We start from the raw sequence: 18077 nt of genomic DNA on the forward strand, positions 1-18077 counted from the left end.
TTGTACAAATTTTTGTTTATTATCGTGAATTTTTTTATTTAATTTGATTTTAACGTCAATTATGACTATTTCACTCAATAGAAACTATTATATCCAATAGTAAGGTTTCGAACAATACTGAATAGCAACTACAAAAATTTTTATTTTTGTTTAATTAATTAAATTTTTTTTATCCAACAGTTTTTAAATTGTGAAAATGTTTTAGAGGTTTCGAAAAGTAGAGAACTACAACAAAACTTCTTTTTTATATTATTTTAATTAATTGAAGTTTTGACTGACCATACAGTCGTCATCAGTCGTCTTGAAATTATATCTTATATATAATTATTCGAAAAGAATTTTTTGAGACTGCAAGTACCAGGAATTGAACTCGTACCCAGCCAATTTTGAAGCTCAGAGTCAGCGTTCATTAGCCAACTGATCCAAAGCTGTACTTGACTTGTATGTTTGCACTTTTTTCTGGAGCTTTGTTAATTTGCTGTGAAATTTTTTATTAAATATTTATAAGGAACACATACTCGGCTTATTATTTAAATTATAATACATCAATACGTTCACTATTAGTGTTCTATAGCACTTTTTTTAATAATACAGGTTGTTTTATGGCTTGTTCGTTGTCTTGGTTTAAATTGACTTAGTGAAATACTGGAATAGGGACCTTGTTAATTTTATTTAACTCGAATTCAATTTGCAATAAAGTTTTATTAGCTTAGCTATCCGCGAAGCATCCTAAGTTGGCTGACCTAAATTAAATATTGGATATGGAAATTTCAAGTATCACCTCAAAAAGATAGGTCTTATTGAAGAAGATACTTGCAGACTATGTCTAGAAGAAAAGAAAGCAGTGGTGTATATATTATGCAAATGTCCAGCACTGGCAAGCAGGAGGATGACTGTCTTGTGACATTATTGGGTTGTTGGTGATGACTTGACAGCCAATCTCAAGTTAAATGAGCTACTTGCAATAATAAGAGATGCAGTTATGCTAACAGAAGCCATTTTAGCTTTAACTCAATAACGACTCGAAGGGTGAAAAAGGATATAAAAGGTTTCGTGGTCTATTTCGTCTAATCCTTCACTTCAGTGAGGCCACTTGATGGACGGTCCCAACTTCCCATAATATATGTACATATGTGTAAAGGTGTCTTCATAGTTAAAGCAATTTAAAAAAACAAATAACTATATTCAAATGATTTTCTTTTTAATTTATTATTTAATTAAATTCAAAGAACCATATTTTTTTAATATTTACCTATTTAAATCATCTTTTGGTTTTTTACCTTTGTGATGATGTCATTTATACTGTAAATTATATCTAACATTTATGTTATGGGAATAAGAATTTATCATTTCATCTACGCATTATCCAATAAAATTGTAGGCCACGACGAGCATAAAAAAATCTCATTGCTGATTTCACAGGCAGGTATATTGAGAACGAGTGTCAAAGCTCACAGATTAATGGAAACGAACCTTTTGAACGACCAAACATCGAACCACACATCAAGGGTAAAACAATAAATAAGAAACAGCTTTTTTTTTTAAATAAGTACACTTCTATTTAAAACTTTTAGACCCATCTGCCTTTATGGATTTTTAGAGTGTTTTGTTTATATTTGCAATCTTAATACTGTTGCCACTACTGTGCTATGTTTTTGAGAATAGAAGCGTTGACTTTGGCTTAAACTGCATAAGAAATAGATTGCTTGCCATCAGAATGAAGTACAGTAAATAATATGGTACATTACCATAAAAAGAGGTGTGGGTGTTACTTTCGCCCTAACCTATAAGAACTTCTGAAGATTGTGGCATGGCACTTTGCCGTCCAAACAAAACCAAATTTAAGTGGTTCCACTTGAAATGTGTTCAAAGTACGGAATACGATTAGAAAAATACGCACTGAGTTATCATTATTAAAAATCTCATTACTTTAAAGAAAAACGAATCAACGAACGAACGCAAAGATACATTTGTTTAAGCTTAGAACTGCCGACAGTCATTTACTGTATTGCCTATCATGTGTACATTAGGTGCCCGATTCAACTGTGCTACTCTCTGGTCTTGTTGCCGTTGTTGTCTGAGGTAATTAGCGAAATGTGTTAAGTAATCGCCTAAATGGTGACCACGCTTGTGTACCGTGGGCAAACCATATCCAGCCATAAATCATATGTGAGTGACTGCTCTTAGACGCTTCGCACAGTGTTGCATTTCACATGTTGGCGCCTACGTGAGTCCACATTTTTCATCTCATTTATTTGCTGCTGCTGAATTAATATTTTGCGTGGTTTAACAATTTTGATTATGAATTAATTTGCTGAAAGCGAAAAGATATAAATTATTTTTAATTACTTTGCAAAGAAATAAGTTAAATATTTTAGCGCCCTTGGCATTTATTCTATACGACTATTAATTTCTCCACTACTGTACACAGTACATATAGTTTTAGACACACAATGATATAAGCCAATGTACAGATAATAAACTGAGTTGCCTGGTTAAATGGTCAGGCTAATCCTATCCTAAGAGTATTCAGTGCTCATCAGAGAAGTGGCATTCGATGGCATATGACATGTAATTCGCTGTGCGTAGGGGGTTCCGAAATGCACTTTTTCGCCTAAGGCAACAAATGGGAATTTGCGCAAATCATACAAAAAAGAAGCTGTAGATTGTATAGACGGCTTACGCTTTGTTTCACTTCAGTTCATGGTCTTCTACGTCTATACGCCTTGTTGTTCTTAAAACGCATTTTGCATTCTCATCAACGTGAGATACTTTTTTGTTAAATTTTTGTTTGCCGCTCAACCTTTATCCTTTCTTCTGTGTGATGCATGTCTTACAGCAAGTAGTAAAAGAAACATTTTATAAGTCTGCTTTCATAATTTATGTGAATTTGTTAACTTTACTTGGGTTGGGTTTTATCTTCGAATGAGTTTATTTAAATAGTTTTGCATGTAGGTAGGTATATGAGTAAATTTACTGGTATATATATATATATATATGTATATGTATAATGAAATAATCTGTCCAAAGAATTCAGTTTAAAAAATAAATTAAGTTCAGGCATTTGAAATGTTTCATAAAAATATCTACACTTAGAAGATACATTTTGACAAGTGTCAATGTTTGACAAGTTTATAAAGTGCACAAAATAGGTCCGTTAGTCTATATTACACGTAAGGACAACTGATTTTAATCTCTAGAAGCGTGATATGTGGGGAAAATATTTGTGCCCCAGTTATTTAAAACAACTTTGTTCGTGATGAAATCAAATGTTAAGGCGTTTTTCGTATTATAACAGAATGTCTTTAATGTTGTGAAAAGTAACAGCGGTTAACAGTAAAGAATTGCAACTGTTTCCAAACAGAAGTGGTTTGAAAATAGAATCCAGCGTCCAAACTTGCAAATTTTTGGCAAGTTGTTTGTCTACACTCTAACTTTTTAAAAAAATTTATCAAAAAAAAATGTTCCAATGAAATTTATTGAAAATTTTTGCCAAGAAATACGTTAGTTAGTTGAAGCGGAATAAGGAACGAATCATTCTCAATTAGATAATAAAGCCGATTTGTATTCACAATTCCTCATAATAATGGGTAGAAGAACGTCAAACTGAAACCAGTCAGAAATATTTATAAAGGCGAGTGTGTTAAAGAATGGGGCTCCCAAAAACCTAAGCCTAGTTCTGGCCAAGCCTGGACATAGACACAATAGGTGTTCTGGTGTCCTTTCTTTGAGAGTTACAAGAAATAAGTACTTGCATTTCATTATATTTTAATTTAAACAATGTGAATAGTACCATGTATCGACTTGGTAGAGGATGTAATTATATTTACTTTCTGAAATATCATAACTCTTCTTGTAGCCATCGAAGTAAGGCATGCTATTTAAAATACAAAAGAAATTATACTACTCTCTTTATTGAGTAAACCACATGGAATGTGAAGCTACAATTCGTAAAACTTTGTTTAAGAATCGAAAAACGTTTTCTAATAAGGCTTATCATCGTGATAATTGCTCATGAGAATAGAAGAGTATTTAGTTGCTGCTTGACAAGTTGCCTCTAAAAGAGCACACCTTATGTACACTTATATCATCAGGTGGTCGTTTTTTTTTCAGCACTTTTGGCTATATATTTTACCAGAGTACAGTATTTAATTATCATGATTTACTTGCTTCTTTTGTGAACATAATATCAGACACGATAATGTGATATGTGACCGGAATTATTGGAAAAATACACAAAAACAAGCTCAGAATGGCATCCATCAAGTTTCGAAAAGGATAACGTTTCTTCACTGATGTTTATAAAAAAACTTGACTAAATAGGATGAAGCAACTTGTACGCCTTCTTGAAAAAGCTAAATCGGTAATTTGAGCTGAAAAATATCCATCTTGAGTGCGCATTCATTCATAGTAACTATCAATTTTAGTTAACAGGGAGCTTAGTAGAAATTTTGGACATTTGAATCGCTGCAAAAAGTCTAGTATCGGAACCTTGTGAAAGTGTGAAAGAGTATCGTGAAAAATTTTAGAGAGCATTTTTAGGTCGTTGGCAAACAAAAATTTTGCTAAGAGTTTCTAAACGTTGCAATAAGATATATCTAATAAAGCAGGCGTCATCTAATAACAGCTGAGAGGTTATTATGTTTTCTTTTTTTATTTTAATCGTACTGTTTGATCTGAATCCATGGTCACCATTTGAAAACGTGCTCGATTTCTTGTTATGAAATATGGGAATTTGGCAGACGTAAAATATTAAAAAATACTACTAGTGTCCTAAATTTTAAAATGATTATGGAAAGAGTTCTTTGTAAGTATTGACTATTACTATGTACTATACTAAACAACTACAGATACTATATAAGAGAAATCACTAGAAATGGCTCTCCATTTCCACATTTATATTATCAAAATGTATATATTTTATTTTTGGTGGCTTTTGAAAATATTGAAGGTGGTCTATAATAAAATCCTTTCAAATGCAACAGCTGGTGTGCACACACTGTTAATGAAGATTAATCAAGTATACTTTTTTTAATGGAAGATTTGTGTTTTGTTCGACTTAGACTAAAAGTATTGAAATACAGGCGGTTATATCAAAACTTCGAAATAAATTTGAAATACATTCAAACTTCTATAACTCGAAGTACCATTTTGCGAAGAAAAGGTTGGACTAATGGAGACTTTAAGTTTAAGAATATTTTTGTAATTTGCTCTCTGAACCCTGTTGCACTCTATTTAGTTCGAGTTATGGAAAATTGGAGTTATAGAAGTTTGAGGTATTATGTTGAAGCTAGTCAGTGCACTTGAGCACTTATACTCTCCATTAACGCGGCGAGGTTTCTTCAAAACCCCTCTCTACGTCTTGACTGGATTATTGTTTATCACTTCATCAGTCTAAGCAATAATTGACCTCAGATTTGCATACCTCTCCGAGTAGCCTGTAATCGTTTTGAAATTCGATAAAGCGATGTTGGTAAGTTTGTCAGTTTTCGTAAATAACTTCAGGGCTTATAACAAAAATCTAATGCGATAGCTGGTGCACACTCACATCTAATTGAAAATATTCGAATTCACTTTTGTATAGTGTGAGATTCGTTTTTGGTCCTATTTAGATCTATAGTAATAGATTAGGGTTAAAAGCGGTTATATCGAGAATTCGAAATAGATTTTTTTTTTATGGAATTCTTTTCGTTTTGAATTTCAAAGGTATAGATAAAAGCTAACTAAGAACGTTCAGTCCAATTGGGCCCCCCTCCTACTTTGTAATAGTATATTGAAGTTAGTATTAGTATTTTTCGAAATAAATTTTGTAAAGTTCTAATGAAATAATAGTGATTGATCTCAACAGAGTAGTGTGTTCCAAATTCATTCATACTGGTTCACGAGCTTGTGAGGTTTCTTCAAAGTGTTTTCGTAGCAATTGATTGGGAGCAGTTGAAATGGTTCTTAACTTTCTTTGTTAATATTGCATACCAGCCACTCAACTCCACAATATTTTATGACTACTTACGGTTTTTGTTGTTGTGGTACTTGTTATTGCTGCTGCTGTTGTCATTGTATTCGTTGTTGTTGTTGTTGTTAGAGTTTTTATTTTCAATTTAAAAGCACGTGTGTACACACATACACACATACACACATAACAAGCACACATCACATACTTCTTATTAATAAAAAACAGTTTAAATTTAAGCACGCCAAGCCACGATATGTTGTTGTAGTAGTGGTATTTGTTGTTGTTGTTGCTGGTGCTATTCTACCATATGAATTTATTGTTGTTATATATGCGTGCGTATGTTTGTATATAAAAGAGTGGCTACAACACAAACATTAGTTTGATATGAATGATTTGTGTGTGTGTGTGCGTTTGTATGTGCGCTGTTGTTGCCACTTTTTCTGCCGCTTGACTTGCGTAGGCGAACTTGATTCTTAAGTTATTTGATCGTCGACCACTTTGCATTTACGGCATGATTTCAAAAAGATAAAATGAAATCCAAAAAAAAAAAAAAATGTAACCAAATAATATTTGTGTGTAAATATATTGCAGAGCGTATGTATATATGTATACATGTCTCAAATACGGATTGCTTTTTTTTTTTAGTGATTTTTGTGCTAGTGCAACTGCTATTCAAACTGATACAATCTGATCCCGATCTTTGAACTGATTCAATCTTGGAATTTTCAATATTTACGTTGGCGTTTATGAATTTCACTAATTATGAAAGCGATCATCTTTATTATCATCAACATCATTATTATCATTATTATTTTCTTCATTGGTTAAGTGCAACGTTTGTAAACATCATGATTGTGATCGTTGCGAACAGTGCTGATCATTATGTATAAAAATATGTACATATGTATGTTCATAATCGCAATGATAAACTGGAGGCGCTAAGCGCACTCTAATCAATTCGTTACTCTCAGTGGCGAGAGTAGCTGTGGGAAAGTTCAAGAATAACAGCAACGATTGATCAACTGAGCGCAGGCCATAGAATTATAAGCATATGGATATGGAATCGCAATGCTGTTATTCATCTGCTTGGAATGATAATCATAATGCAGTTAATACTTTTTATACTCATACTTTTGGCCTGTATTGTGGCGCTTTGTTTTATTTTTTTTTTTTATTTTTTCTACCTTTATTTTCTACCTTAATGAGAAAATATCAATTCTTTAAGAGATTCTTCGTACTCATCTTATTAGATTATAAAAAAATAAAAAAAAGGTATTTGAATTTATTAAAAAAAAAATACATGCCATTGATTTTCATATGTACCTATATCGGCTTTTCCCTTTTAATGGCTTTGTTTATATCACCACAGAATATACCAAACAAAAAAAATCAAGAAAAAAAAATAATATATAATAAAAAAGAAAAAATCTGAAAAAAAGGGAAAATAATTTTTGTGTCAAAACATCATTTATAAACGTCTTCAGCCTTAAGGTATTGAAATTGGTGTGAACTCTTGTCCGTCCTAATAACATATTAAACCAAAATTATTACAAAACGAATTGTAGTCAAGCATATGTTGTACATTGAAATGCTTTCGGTATGTGCCCAATGTTAGAAAAGAATCAAACTGAACTATGAAATTTATTAAAAAAATGGTTTTCGGTCTATGGTTTGACATCTAGGAAATACGATTTCATTTAAAAATTAAATTGTAACATTGTATAGCAACATTTATTTGTTAAATGTATGTATATTAAGATTTAAACTTTCATTTAAATAATTGCAAAGAATTGCTTCAGTATCTTCGCAGTGACTATCCATCTCACTGGATAGAACAGTTTTCATAGAAAACACTGGATAGTTTTAAGCCACACATTTTTATAAAGAGAACTTTTGGTTTTATTTTCAAAATTTGTGGTGTACATGATGAATCGCCATATCACATAGATTTTAGGAAGTACACCCATTGTAAGATCACAGTTCTAAGGTACGCTTTTTGTTTTTTATTAAGAGAACTTTTGATTCTATTTTTAAAATTTGTGGTTCTTGTTTCTGTATAAGGGACTCGTTAGCTAATATGTCTTTTTATTAAAACAAATCATATCTTTAATGCGTACACTGATTGGTTATATCAAGCACTTGGAAGTAATTTTTCTACTACCTCTGCTCTCTAGCTACGATTGCAGTCGTTAAAAGGAACTTTTAATTGGTCGACAAGTTTGTTTGAAAGGCAGTGAGCTAGGAATGTTCACGCAATGGACCAATGACATAAATCTGTTATGTGATCTGCTTGAAGATCAGAAATCAAAAAAAAATTACAACAATCATTAATATATATAACAGTCACATAACAATCTTAAAACAGAGACTCTGGAAACATACGCAAACACTATAATAGCTACGCACAATTCCTTTTTCTGGTATACCTAATATAATATATTTTATTCTTTTTTTGTGTCAAAAAACAATTTTTGTGAAATATTTGAATAGCGCTAGTGACCAATCAGCCCACTCAAAAATTATAATCTAATATAACATATGTGGTGAATATTTGTTAAACACTACATATGCACAGACTACACTCATATTTGTCAGGAGTTTAACTTAAGATCCAACCATTAAAAAAATTTTTTAATTTAAGCATAAAGTATTTATCTGACCATATACCCACATTGAAGCAGAATTTTAGAGGGATTGAGCTTAATCAGATAGGAATTAAGCTTAACAGATATACGTTTTGGGGTGAAAGATTTCATAAAAATCAGACAGCCGTTTGAAAAGTAAAATTTCGTTACGTTTAGAAGAAGGATATGGAATGAAATATCTGTCGTTTTGTGCTCTTTGACACATCAGTTAGTGTGACGATTTTCGATTGCTTTGTCAAATTCTTAAAGGTTTAAATTACCGGACTTAACTAAAGAATTATGAGGTATATCAGGAAACAAACGTAGCAAAATAACTTCTGATTCTCCCAAGAGAAACTTTCTATTCAGACAACAGTAGGCATTTATAGTACTAAAAAAGACGAGGTTACGTAGGCAGCCAGGTATGACTGGGTCAATGCACGTCATCAAGGTGATCAGGTTCTCTGAATTAAGGAAATTATTTTGCTTGCTTTACAAATATCTGGAGAAACATATATATCTAATACATATTCGTATATTGTATCTCTTTTAACTATCGTAAGTTGAAATTGTAAGATTATATTGTAATTATTTACTCTTTTAGATAATAAACTCAGCATTAGGCTTGATTATTATACTCTTAATGTAATATTAAAGTTTAGTTAAAATATTTACTAAGTTAAAAACTGTTGTGCAGTTTCTGTAGTACAAAAAAATGTCTGAATGATCTGAAATATTATCTTTTACATAATTTTATTTTTTAGCACTCATAATTATGAAGTTTTTTTTATTGAATATTCTTTTGCTCTTTGATTTCAGAGGTGTTCAATGTCACGATACAGTGAACGGTGCACAATGTGATACCTGCCCAATCGGTTATGATGGTGATGGACGCACATGTACCATACGTAATCCATGCTTGGATGGACCATGTCCTTCAGGTAAACACAATACACAAGAAACATAAAGAATTTCACTTTTCATCTACATTATTTTGTTTTTATTATTTCGCAGAATTATTTTTTGTATTTAATTTTTAGTTTTGGTTCTGATTTATATTTTCACTTAATTTTGATTTATTTGACATTTGTACAATTTAATTTTATGTTCCGAACTGATATAGATAGAAGATGTTTGGGAAAAATTGAATTGACCGAGTAAGCGAGTAAGTGAAGAATAGCTTGCGGTCTGTGTGTTTGGTGTTAATTGATTTCGCGAAGGCTGTAATTTCGAAGACAGCAGCGATTGATATGACGTTTTACCTCCGCTAACAGTGAAATCGGGAAGGGCCTCTTCATTGTGCTAATGGATTTTTAATATTTTTATTTATCAATTTAAGTGTTGTTTTGAACATTTCTTGTCTTTCAATTTAAAATGTTTTCTTTTTAATGAATTTATGTGTATTCGATAAATGCTCTACTTCATTTGCGTATGTTCCAATTAATATAGAAGAGGTCACCTTTTTATTGTGAGAAGTGTTACAAAACAGCCCATAATATCATATCTTTCGGTTAGATAAAAAATGTTCTAGGAAATTAGCTCCACCCTTTATACACACATATTTAATTTTTGGCAAGTGAATAAAAAGATTATAGAAGCAATTAAAAGATTATAAATATAAAAATTTATATCTAAGGAATTTGTAAGGTAAAGACTTCAACACTCATTAAAAAAAAATAATGAATCTATAGAACAATTTTAATAAACGGCTTAAAATTTTTTTGTTCTGACAGAGATCAGGAGATTATATTAACTTTTTTTGATAGTAGGAATGAAGAAAAATATTTAAAAATATTGGAAAACTTTCTAGCAACTTAGTAAATAATTTCAATTAGTAACTGATTCAAGCTTTTTAATACGTATATATATTCATTTTTTTATATGGTTATAAAAAAGGTGTCCCAAAAATTGTGACAGAAGTCATCTCAGAATGATAATAAAGGATTTAGATTAAAAATTTTGAATTTTTTTTTTCGATTCATTAAGTATGTAGTATATGCTATAGTTTTACTTTCTTTTTTAAGGAATAGGTGCTTGTGGAATTTTTGTTATAAATTCCAGATTTACAAAAAAAAAATAAAACAAACTTTAAAAAATCAATTGCGGCTTTTTCTTACAGCGAGAAAATGCAGAATAGGAATTGACCCATGCAGTAGTTAAATTAATTTCTTAGGTTGTATGGTATAAGGATTCATCTTGTTTAAACTCAATATTTTCACATCCATATCTGGCTATTCATTCACATATGAACGGAGGTATCGTTTTGTACCTGTTATTGTCTGACCAGACGCATTTTTATACTAATCATATTCATATATAGATGAAGCTGTCTCTTAACTATCACTTAGAGATTTATAAGTGGATAGTTTACAAGTTTAGTTTACGTTTGGTTAGATTAATCTGTCTGACTGTTAAAGCGATAACTGTTAGAGTCGGTTTTGTAGTAAGAAATATATTATGTATAAAAATATATATATATTATATAACATTTTTGTTGTATATATATTCTATGAGTTGAATTTAGTTACAATAAATATTTACTGATTGCGTTGGAATACATAATTTTTTTCTTGATTTGCTGAAAAAATATTATATGTTAAAATATATCATATCATTGACTCGACCGGCAGACATTTGCTTCCTATCATAAACAATGTAATAAACTCCTTTTTATAGACATCATAAATGCTTTAACTGCTACATTCATTAAAAATTATTAATTTTAAAATTATTTTAAGCATATGCAATATATAATTTATTTATGCTATTATTATATTACCACAGGAAATACGGGCATTTTAGTACCAAGCCATAATGTACAGCATTATCAGAGACAGTACACTGCTCGAAAGTATTCGGTTGTGACATCATAAATTACAGACATATAAATTTATCAGCTTAAATTTTTTTTTGTAATTATAAGAAATTATTTAAAAATGTTTTGCAAAAATTTAAAAATATGATAATAAATTTAAAACTCTTAATAATCAAATAAAAAAATATACATATATCAAATAAAATAATAATTACAATAAACAACTAAATCAATTGACAAAAGTATTATTTTTCCAAAAAAAAAGAAAAAAACAAAAATAATATAAAAAACAATTAGAATATAATTAATAAATAATTATTTTCAAATTTCACTAATTGCAAATAAACATAAAATATTTATACAAAATATTTAAGAAATATTTTTATAATTCTTGCTCTGATTTTAAAAATTATTAAAATTATTATTAAAAATGTTAAAAAAATAAATATGTATTAAAATTTGATTTTATTTCTAATCTTATTAATTGTCTGTCCGATTTTTTTTATTAATATCGACTTCGAACGATAAATTAAAAATATGTAAGTTAAAAAGATTTTGTGTTAAAATTAATAATTGCTTCTATTTTATTTTTTTTATGTCCTGATTATTCCCTTTTTTGATTATAATTTTTAATTTTCTCTTAAGTTTATATTTCGGTATTCTGTTATTATTTTTTATTATTAAATATTATAAAAAATAATAATATCTTTACTTTTATTTCTATAGTTATGTTTGTTTTATTTAAGATTACTTTATTTTATAGTCGTAATTTTTTTTAATAAATTTTTTTTTAATATAATTATTATTTTTTAATAATTATTATTTTTTAATAATTATTATTTTTTAATAATTATTATTTTTTAATAATTATTATTTTTTAATAATTATTATTTATTTAACATGCTGCTTATATTATTCACTAATTGACAGTTTCACAGAAATTATAGTTTTGTATAACTTGACTAATATTGAATTACATATTTCTTAATATTTACATTTTAATTCTTATTTATTGCTTATATTTCTTAATATTAAAAATTTATTATAATCAATATTAAATATTGTTGTGTCAAATCATATTGTCTTTTTTAAAAATTTTAATGTTAAAATCGATTAAAATCAATTTTGTTTTAATTCATAATTTATTATTTTAATATTTATCAATTAATATATTTTTATTTCTTAATTTTACAAAATTTTCAATTTATTCAATTTTTTTTTTAAGTACGGATTGATTTCTATTTACACATTTTTTAAATTATTTATAATTGATACTATTTTTCAATTTAAATGGATTTTTACTACTTAAAAATTTACTATTTGGTTTTATATTATTATTTTTATTTTAAATTAATTTAATTTTAAATTTATGAAATAATACCTAATTCTTTACCTTACTTATTATGATTTTTTTTTGATCTTTTTTGTTTCGAATAATTACTGTTCCCATATATTAATTTTGTTTCTCTCTTTGATTTAATTTTTATTATAGTTTTCTTTTTTCTTTTTCTTTTTTTTTCTTTTCTTTTTTCTTTCTTTTACATTATAATAAAGTTGAAAGCTTTTATTACTCAAGTTATATATTATATAAAAAAAAATGAAAAACAAAATATTACTTTTTTCGAAATATTGTAAAATAATATTTCTGAAAATGTTTTCTTGTATTTATTTTTATTTTTTATATACGTATAACTACGGCGCCTGTTAACTTTTTGTAATCATCTTCAATAAAAAAAGCCTTTCTTAATAAATCCTTTCATATATAATAATGTTAAATTGAAACTGTCTTTTTTATATTATATAATTTTTAATATCACATGTCCTGATTATTCCCTTTTTTGATTATAATTTTTAATTTTCTCTTAAGTTTATATTTCGGTATTCTGTTATTATTTTTTATTATTAAATATTATAAAAAATAATAATATCTTTACTTTTATTTCTATAGTTATGTTTGTTTTATTTAAGATTACTTTATTTTATCGAATTTTTTTATAAATTTTTTTTTTAATATAATTATTATTTTTTAATAATTATTATTTTTTAATAATTATTATTTTTTAATAATTATTATTTTTTAATAATTATTATTTTTTAATAATTATTATTTATTTAACATGCTGCTTATATTATTCACTAATTGACAGTTTCACAGAAATTATAGTTTTGTATAACTTGACTAATATTGAATTACATATTTCTTAATATTTACATTTTAATTCTTATTTATTGCTTATATTTCTTAATATTAAAAATTTATTATAATCAATATTAAATATTGTTGTGTCAAATCATATTGTCTTTTTTAAAAATTTTAATGTTAAAATCGATTAAAATCAATTTTGTTTTAATTCATAATTTATTATTTTAATATTTATCAATTAATATATTTTTATTTCTTAATTTTACAAAATTTTCAATTTATTCAATTTTTTTTTTAAGTACGGATTGATTTCTATTTACACATTTTTTAAATTATTTATAATTGATACTATTTTTCAATTTAAATGGATTTTTACTACTTAAAAATTTACTATTTGGTTTTATATTATTATTTTTATTTTAAATTAATTTAATTTTAAATTTATGAAATAATACCTAATTCTTTACCTTACTTATTATGATTTTTTTTTGATCTTTTTTGTTTCGAATAATTACTGTTCCCATATATTAATTTTGTTTCTCTCTTTGATTTAATTTTTATTATAGTTTTCTTTTTTCTTTTTCTTTTTTTTTCTTTTCTTTTTTCTTTCTTTTACATTATAATAAAGTTGAAAGCTTTTATTACTCAAGTTATATATTATATAAAAAAAAATGAAAAACAAAATATTACTTTTTTCGAAATATTGTAAAATAATATTTCTGAAAATGTTTTCTTGTATTTATTTTTATTTTTTATATACGTATAACTACGGCGCCTGTTAACTTTTTGTAATCATCTTCAATAAAAAAAGCCTTTCTTAATAAATCCTTTCATATATAATAATGTTAAATTGAAACTGTCTTTTTTATATTATATAATTTTTAATATCACATTTTTTATTTTATATTTTTTTATATTATATTTTTTTATTATATTTTTTATATAATTTTTTTATATTATATTTTTTATATTTATTTTTTTATATTATATTTTTTTTTATTATATTTTTTTATATTATATTTTTTTATATTATATTTTTTTTATATTATATTTTTTTTTTATATTATATTTTTTTCATATATCATTTTTCAATTATTTCATTTTTTTGATATTATATTATTTTTTTATATTAAAAATTTTATATATTATATTTTTTTTGCATTATATTTTTTCATATTATTATATTTTATATTATATGTTTTATATTTTTTTTATATATTTTTGTATATTACATTTTTTTATATTGTATTTTTTTTATAAAACATTTCAATTTTTGTTTTTACTTTTATTTATATAATATATCAAAATATATATTATATATCAAAATGCACAATTTATAAAACTAACTTAAATTAAATATTTTTTTTTATAAATTTGTAAAGTTTTTTCAAGCAAACATATTTTAAAAAAAATATATATTTATTTTTAATAATTTTTAATTTGAAACTAAATAGCCACACACAATTTATTTTATTTATTTTTACTTTTATTTACAAAATGTTTAATGTCATGTATATAAAAATACCAGAAAGTGGAATTTATATATATTTATATAAATTTAATAATTATTAATTAAAAACAAAAATTGTTCTGAAATTGTAAACATTTAATTGATTTAAATAAAATAACTTTTAATTTATATTATAAAAAAACTAAAAATTGTGTTTTATTTACATATAAAATTTTTGTTTCGATGACAAATTTCTGAAAGTGAAACAAGGGTTTTCACTTTTTAGGATTTTAGTAGATTCTTAGATATTGCATAATATTTTGGCTCAGTTTTATGCATTATATAAATAAAACCTTTCTATTCACTTTCATACATATTTGCCTATATTGTGCATACTTAATTTTCATGTACATACATATATATTCTCCATTTTCTGGTATTCGTAGATTCTAGCATATATCACTTATTAAAAATCATGCTTTAAAATATAGTCTGTGATGTGTAATAATCATTTTGCTTTACCTTACAAAACTGCTTTCTTCATAAAATTCATTAAATCATCGTAAACGATTATGTCTGTTAGAAACTTTTATATTTTCAGAATTTTTTGAAATCATCAGTCAATGTATTGTCAGTATTAAACCTAGATCATTTGTTTCTTTGAATAAAAACTGCATAGAAAACTCAATGAATGTAGTAACCATGAACATATTATAAAAGCTATTTATTTGTATTTTTATTATAAAGTCCTTTATAGAACTTACTAATACTGTATTTAATTACAAGGTGCCATCCTGGAACTGCAACTATATTGAAACTCCTATAACTTTCGATCTGTGGAGAATACTGTCATACTTTTGGAACTGTGGTCTAAATGATGTCAGCTTTTCTATGAGAGTCCTTGCCCTGTGAATCTATACTATATCAATTTTTATAATTTTTATTTATAATAGTTATAATTATGACTGTTTTTATTATAAAACTTCTTCTATGAGATTAGGCTAGAAAGTTACTGTCCACATACATTAAAATTATAATTGCTGAAAGTGCTCTTTGCCAAAAGCACCTCCACTTAATGGCTTTACATTTGATTTACATTACATGCATCGGAATATACAATAAATATAGCTATTAGACAAGTGCGTGTATGCTATATAATATGACTAGATTGAATATTATCTATATAATAATATGTATTTATATTATCATATAAATATGGATGAAAAATAAAATAATCTGATTAGGAAATTTAAATCCTTTTAAATATACATCAAAAACAATAGAGTGATTTTTGATCTATTTTTTTAGTTTCATATAATTTTTAAATCATTTTTAGTTAAAATAGTTTTCCTATAACCGATTTCGACTGTGATTGTCATCATAGATTGGCCGAGAATGACAAGAATTCCAGAGTGAGATGGAATCCGTCATATGCATATCTGATTACTGTTATCAAAATCGTGACATCACCTGATGAAAATTGGAAACCTTTATAACTCTTCTATAGTTCTAATTTAAGGTTGTTCCGTTTAAGGTTGAAGTAAATCCACCTGTCTATCGTGTAAATTTTCGTTTAAAATATAGTTGAATTTTTGTCTACCGTTTCCGAGTACTTCAACACGCGTCCATAAATGTTTGCTCCAGCGCCTACTTCAATATAGGAACTATTCATATACAATGCTAATATATTCAGGTTTACATCGTTGGTTTGATATATACTATTTCAAATATTTTTATAACAGAGTTTTTATAACAGTTTTAAATTGTTTGTAAACAAAACTTTAAGTGTATGATGTCTTATGATATTAGAATTTCAGAAAGTTGCTTTACAGGAATATCAATATCGAAATTCTTGTGATTAAAGAATTGTCTGAATCGTGGTTGTGAATCATCATTCTTAGAATAATCCGCTTCGCTTGAGATTGGATATAAATGTGAGGAGGAGTGAGTTGGAATACGATCTTGGTAAATGTAGTTGGCCGTATTTGCATGGCTTCTGCAAAACTTACTTACGCTAGTTTTGGTATTCTATTATGTGTTCTAAACACCATCTATTGCAGAATTCTTCAAGACTGCTGTTTATAACTCTAACAATTGTTGTATGAGTCCACTGCAATAGTTTTAGTGTCAAGTCCAAATATTTCATTATGATAGATCTGCTTGTAATAAAAATATTGATTTTATTTTGAGCTATAACATATATAATAATTATTAGTAATAAATAATAATTATAATTAATTTAATGATTGTATAGTAGAAGTCGAAACTATTTGGTTCTTTGTCTTTCTTCCTAATTTGAATATAGCTGTTAGATTTATTTATGTTATTTTACGATGTTTCAACAAAATAAATATATCCAAATTAAGTTTCTTTCATGATTAAAACAGAGTTTAAAACTTTAAATAGAGGGACTTATTTCGGTACCAAACTTGGAATTTGGATACCAAAAAAATGGATTTACTTTATAATCTATGTTTGTCCAAATTGATAATTTTTCATTTTCTTTTTTTTTTTAACTAAGGTGTTGAGTGTGTACAGATACGTTATCCGCCGTACTTTCAATGTCTCAACTGTCTTCATCCCGTTAATGGTACTTGCAACGCAAACATAGATGAATGTAGTCTATACAAACCATGCGATGCGAGAGCAACTTGCATAAATCTATATCCTGGTTTTAGGTGTTCACCATGTCCATCAGGATTTATTGGAACACATGCATTGGGTGAGTTAAAACATAAAATTTAGATAGCATTAATAATGTATTGTTTTAATGACCAAAAAATTTTTAATAATAATTTTGTTTTTTGCGGGCTAATTGGTCAATAGTCAAAAAAACTTTTTAAATATTTTATAGGACCCTGATGATGACTCTAGATTATAGTCGAAATATCGGTTCAAATAAAAATTTTTTTAAAAAGTTTATTTAACTATTGACCAATTAGCCCGTAAAAAAATCAAGATATCATTAATTGCAATTCCTGATTGTATTTCATATTATACATATATGAAAAATGTGATTAAGAAAAATAATAAAATAATTATACAATATAATAATAAAATAATAAAATAAATTAAAATACTAATTAAATAAT

At 26.4% G+C, this 18077-nt stretch overlaps 1 protein-coding gene across 2 annotated transcripts in view; it reads left to right on the plus strand.

Annotated features, from left to right (window-relative positions):
* The window catches only part of LOC119689209 (cartilage oligomeric matrix protein), a 34437-nt gene that overhangs the window by 10633 nt on the left and 5727 nt on the right, over nucleotides 1-18077 (plus strand). The window contains exons 8-9 of one of the 2 annotated variants that reach the window (XM_038103986.1): nucleotides 9397-9518; nucleotides 17507-17707. In XM_038103986.1, the coding sequence (XP_037959914.1) occupies nucleotides 9397-9518; nucleotides 17507-17707 (323 nt within the window). Of the gene's footprint in view, nucleotides 1-9396; nucleotides 9519-11361; nucleotides 11647-17506; nucleotides 17708-18077 lie in introns of those variants that run through there. The other variant, XM_038103987.1, reaches the window with a different exon arrangement.

This window comes from Teleopsis dalmanni, chromosome X (assembly GCF_002237135.1).
Source record: "Teleopsis dalmanni isolate 2A chromosome X, ASM223713v2, whole genome shotgun sequence".
NCBI classification, from domain to species: Eukaryota; Metazoa; Arthropoda; class Insecta; order Diptera; family Diopsidae; genus Teleopsis; species Teleopsis dalmanni.